This window comes from Sebastes umbrosus, chromosome 15, assembly GCF_015220745.1.
Source record: "Sebastes umbrosus isolate fSebUmb1 chromosome 15, fSebUmb1.pri, whole genome shotgun sequence".
Taxonomy (NCBI): domain Eukaryota; kingdom Metazoa; phylum Chordata; class Actinopteri; order Perciformes; family Sebastidae; genus Sebastes; species Sebastes umbrosus.
Window position 1 is genome coordinate 3,290,613 of NC_051283.1, and position 10,646 is coordinate 3,301,258.

Genomic DNA, 10,646 nt, shown 5'->3' on the forward strand with positions numbered 1-10,646 from the left:
ATGCCTCCAATGGACCTTTGACCTTCTGGAGAAGAGCTGCAGGGCATCTGGACCAAAATCCATTTATTAACTATCTATTGACATTTCCAATGTAGACATGATGATTTACTGTGAAAGCCCCTTTTGTACTTATTAGCCACTTCAGCTGCAGTTTACCACTTTGGTCCTTCCTGTAACATCTCAATAATTATTGGATGGATTGTCATATTCAGTACAGACATACATTGTCCCCAGAGGATGAATCATAATGACCTTGGTGATCCGTGGACAACACTTTGGTGTCAGCCTCAGCTGTCCTTTGTGTTTAGCGCTAATTAGCAAATGTTAGCATGCTACCACGCTAAACTAAGATGGTGAACATGGTGAACATTGTACCTGCTAAACACCAGAATGTTAGTATTGTCATTGTAAGCATGTTAGCATGCTAACTTTAACATTTGGCTCAAAGCACTGGGGGCCTATTCAGCCTCACAGAGCTGCTAGCATGGCTGTAGACTCGCAGTCTTATAGGCTAATTGCAGATTATTTTTTTCTGGTGGTTTACTAGAAAGTGAGAAACTCATTAATGGTGTTATTGAAGGTTTTGTTGATAACATTTTTATCTAGACAAATATTAAAAAATAATAATAATACATCCACAGAGCCTTTACAAAGGTGCCAAATAACAGTATGGCTTTCCGTAGAAAAATAATTATGATTGTGAATTAATCATTAAAAAAATTCTGACAAGTCCAAAATCAATGTTTTGTTTATCTCTGTGGAAGATATCAGACATTTGGTTCCTACTTCTAACAAGGCTTGTGAGCCAATAGTACGACGTTGGTATCACGTGGTAACTTTGTGTCATCAGTTAGCATGGAAGAAAGGGATAAATGGCTGAGATCGATGTCTGCCAACGACTTGTTGTGAAGTAAATGCAATGGAATGGGGGAGGCCACATCTAGGGGCTGAATTTGATCAATGTTATCAATAGCACCTTTAACATGAGTAATATGCAGAATTTATGGTTAATTACCCTTATAACGTATTTGCTTTTAAAGCTTGGGTTGGTAATGTTAAAGGTCCCATATCATGCTCATTTTCAGGTTCATGTTTGTATTTTGGGTTTCTACTAGAACATGTTTACATGCTTTGATATTCAATAAACACATTATTTTCCTCATACTGTCTGTTTGAATATACCTGTATTCATGCTCTGTCTGAAACATTCTGTTTTAGTGCATTTCATCGGAATTGCATTGCTAGGAAGCAGTTTGGGTCCATGTTTACTTCCTGTAAGCTGATGACATTCACATACACACAGACAGGAAATAAACTGGGACACATTTAGAATGTTTACATTTAAAACTGTGAAATTGTCTAAATATTGTAGATTTGTGACATCACAAATAGACATAAATCTTAACGGCTTGTTTCAAATGCACAGTTTCTGAATACTTGCTGTGTGTATTTCTCTGTATTTTGAGCGTTTTGATGATTAACAGTATTTAAATAATCACTTTAACCTGCTTTATAATATAAAAGACGTGAAAATCTCACTTTTTACAATACGGGACCTTTAAGAAACTAGCAAGAGTATGGTAGATTTTAAAAATAATCCAACCTATAAACCCAGCTCAATGTTGCCAACTCTTTTCCAATTAAAGTAGCTAGAAGCACTAGCTCCAAAAGTCGCTTAATCTAGAGAGAAAGTTGGCAAGTCGGCAACGCTGACCCAAAATTATCATTATGAATGTGAACAACCAACATTGCTATTGTTAGTACTCACAGCTGTCAAGCTAGCAGCTTGTGGAAGACTACGGTGACACGCAATGAATGTACGGGTAGAGTGCACGCAGGTAGTCGCCGCCTGTCCAATTTCATTCGGGCTGAAATTGCTACAGATACCATTTTTTCCTCTCTTTTTTTGTCAGAGCATTTGTTTATTGATTGCTGTCGGGATGAAATGAAAATTTCAACAAATATAACAAAAAATGTTTTTGAAGAAAACATTACCAACCCTAGCTTTAACAAGTCTTAGAAAGTGAGAAAATCCCAACTTCACCATTAAATGACTTCCGGCAAGATATATTTCTCACAACCTGGCAACCCAGAAGTTCCTCTTATTAATGTCTTCTATAGCTGATCTGTAAAGTATTTATTATCCACCCTTCCTTACTGCTCATAATAACCCATGTCTATAGAGTGGAGGTGGTACAGTGATGTGAAATCTCTCTGCTCGTTTGCCCACAGTGCAGAGGCAGACTGTCATCTGATTAGTGTGCATGTGCCGGTGAACAGTGGAGTTGGCTCGGTAATGAGCATCATGAGGCGGGCTGCCGGAGCCCGGTCCGTGGGAGGGGTCTGCCGGAGCTCTCCCTCTAATTGACCAGCGAGCAGCAGCAGAAGCCGGGGAGGAGAGAGGCAGCAGCAGACACAGACCGCCGGAGAGGTATACTCAGCAAACCGCATTGTGTTGCTTAATAACCGATTATTGAAAGACATTAGGTGGAATGAGATTCATTAGCGTGTCGCATGGTTACTGAGTGTTTGGGAGCAGCGAGTTGAGAGCTTCGCGGAAGACAGAAAAAAAGGCAGAAGAGAAAGTGAAGCAGTGGGAATGCCATTATGACACATAATGTCATGGGAATTCATTTAAGACTTGCTTTAGATCTACTTTAAAATGCTTGCGGTGCAACCAGGAGAAAGAGGCGTATTTGTGCAAATACTTCAGGCACAAATAGAAAGTGGCTTGCAGCGACAAAGCGTGCAACATTAAAGTCATCTCAGGGAGTTGAAGCATCTTTTTTTGGTCTCTTTTTTTTGTGTTGCATGTCTTACTGACAGAAGCAGGCGGACGCATGGGCTGGACTAAACGGGAAACAAAGCCGAGATCAGCTCAAATGGCTGATCTGGAACTGTTTTACTTTGACCACAACGACCCGAGAGACACCGACCCGGTTGGAAAGAAGCAAAGTGCCGACAAGACCAGCGGAGGAGAGACTTCAGCACCATGGACAGAGACCCGGACAGCTGCTGTGCACCCGGAGGAGGAGACAGAGACATCTTTCACCTGCAAACACCGAGGTGATGATGATGATGATGATGATGATGTCCAGCTCATAGGGTCAAATCCACAAACGTGCAGACTGAGTCAGAGCTCCTCCAGTGAACTGTACGAGGAGGAGGAGGAGGAGGAGGAGGAGGTGGTGGAGGAAGAGGTGGAGGAGGAGGAGGAGGACATCCAGGAACTTTACTTGCTGTCCGACGACGACCTTTCCTCCGAGGGCTCTGGGAAGTCAGTGGATTACGGCTTCATCATCGCAGTGACGTGCCTGGTGACTGGCATCTCTCTGGTCGCCATCTCCTACACGGTCCCCCGGGACGTCCGGGTGGACCCGGACAGCGTGTCCGCCCGGGAGATGGAGCGGCTGGAGCGGGACAAAGCCCGGGTGGGGGCTCATCTGGACCGGTGCGTCATAGCGGGACTGTGCCTGCTCACCCTGGGGGGCGTGTTGCTGTCCACGCTGCTCATGGTCTCCATGTGGAAAGGAGAGATGATGAGGAGGAAAGCCTTCGCTTATTCCAAACACGCAGCCAAGTTGTACGGCTCGATCAATCTGAGAGCAGGATCTAGCCCGACTAGGGGATCCTGCTCACATTTGTCAGCGGCTGATGAGGATTTAGAAGTGCTCAGCTGAATTTATGGACAGGACAAGTGGAAAAGACTCTGAAAAGTGTTTAAGAAATCCTGCTAGTTGCTGCCCTTTAATCAGGGGCTTAATGCCTTTTTGGTTCAGGCTGTTTTTGGTTCATATGGACATTTTTTAAAGGATATGTTCACATTTTTTCAAGTCTGTCTTAACACAATACTCACATGCCCAAATGTACACTGACAGAGTTTTTGTTTGCTGTAATTGTTCCTTCTGTCCATACTGGCCCTGAACAGATCGAGTCCTTGTCGAATTCCAATGTAAGTGAACAAAAAAATGCATTTTGAAGTTCAGCGGAGGCTCATGTGAGGGTTTAGAAGTTGGATAATCAGACCAAAAACAGACCTGTAATGAAACAACACAAGGGTCTTCGTTGTTTTGTTGCTTCAGGTACCAGTGAGACAATGAAATGCAATCCATGAGTTTGAAGGTTTATCTGATGCCTGAAACCAGCCCTGTCACCTAAAAATTCCATTCCCATATAAGGAAACTGCATTATGAATTACATTTTGAGGGAAAGGTATTTTGTCGTGGATTACGTTTGTTGTTGACATCCCAAATACGTGTCCAATGAGAGTCTGAGTAGGAAGGAGGTCGCGATGGTGGATTGGTCAAATGAACACAGGACTTTCACCCAGGAGACTGCTGTTAGTGTTCCGTTTGAAACCAGAAGAAAAAGTTCACTTATTTTGATTTATATGCACAGATTAATAACATAAAAAATTTAATCATTTTAAGCCAAACCATCATTTTTTATACTAAACCTAACAAAGTAGTTTTGTTGCGATTTTTGGTTTTGTCTTAATTTACAACATTAACTGCGTGTTTAAAACGGTTTAAAACTGTTCAAAACTGTGACCGTAATCCGGAAGAAAATGTGTTTCCCTTGAAACGTAATTGAGAATGCAGTTTAGCTGTATGGGAACGTATATCTGAAGGAGACAATTTTACAATACTTAGACAGGATTAAACAACTCTGGACAGTTATGACAGCGGTAATTCTTTTTATCTTTTGTCATGAGGATCATAAGGTTATAGTAGAAAAACAAGAGTTCACATTTTTTTCATGCAGGGCTAAAATCGGAGAAGACTGTAATTTTGGAAGATACCAACTTGATTCGACTAACTCAGACTAGGAAAGCACACGATTCGACCGTTATCAGCTCATTAAATGTGCATTATCTGTTGTTATTCATAGATGTGGGTCAGTAGGGGCCTGCTACACCTGTTACATTGTAAAAGTGAACTTAAAAGCAACATGTTCTAACAAGTTGTAAAACTGAATTAAACATTACATTTTGAACACAAACAAAATAGCTTATTTAGGTTCAGGCAACAAAACCACAAATTCCTGTCTACACGTATACAAATATAAAAAAAAAACAAATATTTTCCCCTCCGTTTGAAAAAAAATCTGTCCACACCACCTTCGTTTTACAAAATATCTCCGTCCACACTCAAATGCAAAAACGTCTCCAGACACTCACCATAACATTTACATGTCATCACAACTCAAGGAATTTTGTTACTGCACCCTTCTCTCTCCCTTTCCTTCAGCTTCATTACAGTCAGTTTGATAACAGTTATTGCTGGTGGGGGGGGGGGATTCCTAGTCGAACAGCATAAATGTCAGCAATCTGCTGTCATCAACTGTCTCTTTACATGCATAAATTACGAAAGGGAGGTCATTCAGGTTTATGTCCATAGCCCTTCTGAGTGCTCCAAACCTCGCCTTCAATCACCCACAAGCACATTCAATCACCATTTGGCCTCAACATGTTTGTGACAACATGTGTTCCCTGCTTTGGCCTCCTGTTACTGGAACATTTTCAAATGTAAAAAGTAGTAATTAGTCCGAGCAGTGCTAACAAAACGTAAAAAAGAGCCACTCAAAGAGCCGAACTGTGACTGAATGTTATGTTAATTAACATCTGTGAGACCAATCAGGTGATGACAGACAAGGATCATACCATCAAGCAGGGAGGGGCGGGGGTGTGCGGCGTGCTGACGGTCTAGAGGTACATAGCAGGAGGGAGATGAGGAGAGAAAGAGAGAGGAGTGCAGTGCGGTGCGGTGCGGTGCGTTGCTCGAATAGCAGACAAGATGAGTGAGAGTCGGAAACGAAGCAGCATGTAAAATTATGGTATTCTGGAAATTATAAGCTTTAGTATAACTATATTGAATAATTTAAGTGATATATGTGCACACATACTAATCATAGGTCAAAACAGCGCTAAATTTGGCTGAATTATAAAAGGCAGAAGTGGCATGGTAACCGAAAGAGCTGGCTCTTCTTGGTGAGCTGAGCCAAATGATCTGGCTCACTAAAAAGAGCCGGAATTCCCATCACTACGGTTTTACACGTCCACACAGTTACAAAGTAACTGGAGTTTTTAAAAATATCCGTTTTTGTGAACCGAAACTCAGTTTGCGTCTGGACGAGAGGCCAAAACGTAGTTTTTTAGAATATCTGTATACTTGTAGACAGGGCCTAAGTTAAGGGGAAAAGATTGTGTTTTGGCTTAAAATAACAACGTTTGAAAGTGAAAGTGAAAGTGAAGTGAAGTAAAAGTGAAACTTAAGGTTGTGAACACAAAGACAAATACCACATTGCTGGTTTCACATGGAATGCAAACCCCTGACAGTACTGTGTTATGTGTCCAATCCATCACCCTGACCTCCACCCAATGACTGCCGCTAGTGGTCACTGTTGTCTACTTTTATTCCGTCTTTCGGTGATGTGAATCGATGATAAAAACCTACTACTGGGGTGTAGCAGCCCCCTACTGACCCAGATCTATGAGGCTTATAACCATTGATAACGCCCATTTAGTGGCCTGATAACAGTCTAAACCAGCTGATGAAAGCCTCACATTAACTTCAGATAAACTTTGAAATGCATTATTATCACAGAAAGAAGTCTGTGAATTTTGTCCTTTGTCACTAATATTGGAATAGAATACATACATTAACCTCAGAGTAGGCTAAAGCATACACGAGGATGAGCTGTACAGAAGTTCCTTTTTAAAGGTAAAACATGACGTGTGCTCTACTGAAATATATATTTTGTTTATGTGGTCGGATGGTGGTTTGCCTTATGATGATCTCTGACCCACCGTTTTGTTTACCGCTGCATCTCTGCTCCTAATGATGCTGCTATTTCGGTGTCTCCGTGTCTACATGCCGGAGCAGACTTGTGTGTTTGAAGGCCTGTGTGTGTGTAGCTGCGAGGGAAATCAAACCTGAACTGGTGTCATCGCCGCTGCCTTCGTTTCCCACCTTGTCAGAAACAGAAAGCACGTCGCTGAATCCCAACTAACGGAGCGGTTGCAGATGTGGTTTACAAAGAACAACAACAACAGTCGCATGAATCCGTGTTGAACTCCAAAGAAAATTCTGTTTAATGTGACTGTGACGTGCTGAAGATGTGTTTGCTTGCTGAAATGCAAATAGTAATACCACAGGAGGTGTAATTAGATTTTGTGGTTGAGTACCGATGTCGGGGAAGCTCAGCTTACGCCAAATACACGTGGGGGTTGTGACTGCAGATGTTCAAAAGCATACAGAGAGAGACAGAGTAGAGAATCAACGAACCCCTGAGGGAAAGCTCTCCTGGTAATTGGTGTTATACTTAATTGCTCGTGGGAGGCCTGCGAATCAGTGGGAGAAAAAAAAAATCACAGAGCGTTGTAACAACTGCCGCAATCAAGCTCGCTCAACTCGCTTATCAAAAACCCAAACGGTTCCAGCTGCAATACTGGAGCATTGGAACATTGCATTCAAGGGGTAGGAAGTAATGGATTGCCTGCTCTGACAGAAGATGCTGTGAATGAACAATTGTATCCTCCCCCTGCTTACGGTGCACAGAAAGCTGTGCTGTGCAGCTTCTGTAATTGGAAGTGCTTACGGCCAGCGGGATCACATTATCCTCCACACGACCTTCGCTCACTCTCGCCTCGTTAATGTAATTAAATAGGTGGAATCGGCTGACCTCTTAATGAAATATTAAGTTGATTTCTAAGCCATCCTCGTTTGTGGAATAACAGTTTGCACAACAGGTGTTTTCCTGCTGTTATTTGGTGTCAAGAATCACCCATTTCTCTACAACCTCACTCATCTGCTTCATTCGGTGATTCCTTACATTTACCAGATTGACTCGTTCGACAGTCGTCAGAGAGAACGGCTGCGAGCGAAGTATGTGGGATTGGGGAGCATTGTACAGCAATGTAAAAGCAAAGAGAGTGACTAACATGAAAGTCAGCCTTCGAACTCAAAACACAACCTTTAATGCACTCTGGTCTATTGAGGCTACTGTCCGTTGCGATACCAGTCCTCCCACCTCTTGTTCGGAACAGTAGATTTCTCCCAGTTGATGTTAATACAAAGTGATTCAGTCTAGGGAGGAAATGTTACAAGACTGACAACACAACACTTGACATTTACTGCGGAGGAGTTAGATAATTGGAGATTTGTCTGTTAACCATGATGGAAATGTCTGATTTTTGATTTGTGGAAATTAGAACCAACACAACGACCCTGGAAATAAAATAATGGATTTTTAACATGAAGTAGTTTTAAGGTCTATTTTCTCAATTAAAGCAACTGAAAACTTGGCAAAATAATCTCAACGCCATTTCAACGCATCGTGAAATAGTCACAAAATTGAATCTACTTGATTCGTGTACATTGACACGATTTTCCCTTTTTTTTCGTGACGCTCAGCACGACTTTCAACAACGTATTTTTCGTGCCTTTTCCTATGGATGTCCAACAACACGTGATGCACATGTCAATTTCTGCTCCGGTCTTTTCAAAATATGACTACTTAGTTAGGTTTAGGAATAGATTGACTTGGTTAGGCTTAGACAGCAAACTACTTAGTTAAGTTTAGGAAAAGATCGCGGTTTTGGTTAAAATAACACCGGAAGTGCTGTAATTGTACAAATAAATCAACATTGACTTCTGGTTTCACACAAGACATGAACAACGGTCTCCTGGGCGAAAGTGTGTCTGTTTTTTGACCCACCCGTCCACCTAGACCACCTCCTTACACGGCATTCTCTGCTCTCTATACTTCCTGGTTCACAAGTACGTGGATTACATACAAATTGACTTTGTGCTGACCATCCCGAAAAATATGTGAAATTTGTGTCTGTACTCAAATCAATACATTCAATTTTGTGACTATTTCTCATACTGTGAGAAAATATATGCTGTGTGCCTAGGCTGACCATTTAGTGGTAGACGTTTAAAGCTAAAAGTGGTAATGCTGAGAAACGAGCAAGAGTACACCAGATTAAAAAAAACAATTTCCAACCAAAAAACCCAGCCCAGTTTTGCTTACTCTTTTCCAATGAAAGCAGCTAGCAGCACTAGCTCCAAATGTCACTAAATCTAGAGAGAAAGCCTCCAAGTCGGCAACACTGACAGTCTGTCCCTTCAGACCTCCCTCCAAAGACACTCCCCCAACATTATCATTATGAACATAAACAACGAACATGGCTATTGCTAGTACTCACAGCTGGCAAGCTAGCAACGAGCAGAGTGCACAAACAGAGTGCATGCAGGTAGACAGGTATTATTACAGGCCTGCGACAGCCACAGATACCACAATTTGTTTCCTTTTGTCAGAGCATTTCATTTATTGATTGCTGTCGGTATATAATGAGAATTTCAACAAAAAAAATTATTTGAACAGCCCTACCAACAATCCCTTTAATATTGTGCTCAGATTATATTTGCCAACTATTGTTTCCAAGTTCAAGAATTAATTGTTAATGTTAACCTAAAAACTAATTTTCAAATCGAAGTTATTAAATATTTGTGACTCAATAAGCTACATCCATCCATCCATCATCTGTAACCGCTTATCCCTGGCTGGAGCCGATGACATAGAGTGAAGGTGGGGTACAGGGGGACCCTGGACAGGTCTCCAGACTATCACAGGGCTGACACATAGAGACAGACAACCATTCACACTCACATTCACACCTACAGGACATTCAGAGTCAACAATTAACCTGCATGTCTTTGGACTTTGGGAGGAAACCGGAGAACGCGGAGAAAACCCACGCTGACAGGGGGAGAACATACAAACTCTAACCTCTGCACCACCGTGTAGCCCCTCAATAAGCTACAGACAATGTTAAAACGAGAAAAAACTGCCTAGTTATAAAATTATGGTGGGCTAGTTTAAAATTTAAAAACTCAGCTAATCTGCCTTGTCCGACCAGCTATTCTTAAATCCATCACAAAATGTGTGTAAAGTCCCTTCTAAGTCCTCAGCATACTCCCAACTTCAAACTAGTGATTTACCACATCAGTTGCACCATTAAAACTAAAAAAAAAAAATGTCTCAGCCAGTAAAGACTTTAGTAATGTATATTCTGTTGCCAGGAAACAGTGTGAGCAGGAAGTCACTGAGCTGCGGCTGACATTACTTCAAAGAAGAACAGTTTTAGGAGTCCGAAAGAAAAAAGATATATTAACTTAACAGCAAACCTGTTGTAAAAGTGTTATTTATATCAGCATACATGGTGAAATATGACTGTTTCAGGTTATTGTAATTAGTATTAATAATTCAAGGTGTATTGTGTTTTACTTTTTTTTTGAGGGGGGCGGGGGGTAGTGTGTTTACGTTACAGCATTTTGATCAAGTGTAAATCAGATTTGTCAACCATATTCCCCTTTTCTCTCCAATTGAAATGGGTAATATATTATATATATAATAAATAATATATTAACAAACTAATGCTTCATTTTAGTTATGCCTCAGTTACACCTGGCAGTTAGTAGGTCTAAATATTTAGTCACAATTAGGTAAGAACTAGTTTGTGTGGTGCAACTTGTTTTAATTTAGTGGTGTGTAAATTTCTGCGTAACTCTTACATTTTTAAAGCTAATATGAGGAACTTTAATTTTGTGTTGATTTTGGCAACCCCTGTGGACAAAAGC

At 41.2% G+C, this 10,646-nt stretch overlaps 1 protein-coding gene across 1 annotated transcript; it reads left to right on the forward strand.

Moving 5' to 3' along the window:
* The first annotated feature begins 2,321 nt into the window (after positions 1-2,321).
* On the forward strand, positions 2,322-4,449 carry LOC119503473 (transmembrane protein 74-like). The gene has a single exon (XM_037795283.1). The coding sequence runs from the start codon at positions 2,841-2,843 to the stop codon at positions 3,678-3,680; it is 840 nt and encodes a 279-aa protein (XP_037651211.1). The 5' UTR covers positions 2,322-2,840; the 3' UTR covers positions 3,681-4,449.
* Positions 4,450-10,646: the final 6,197 nt, after the last annotated feature.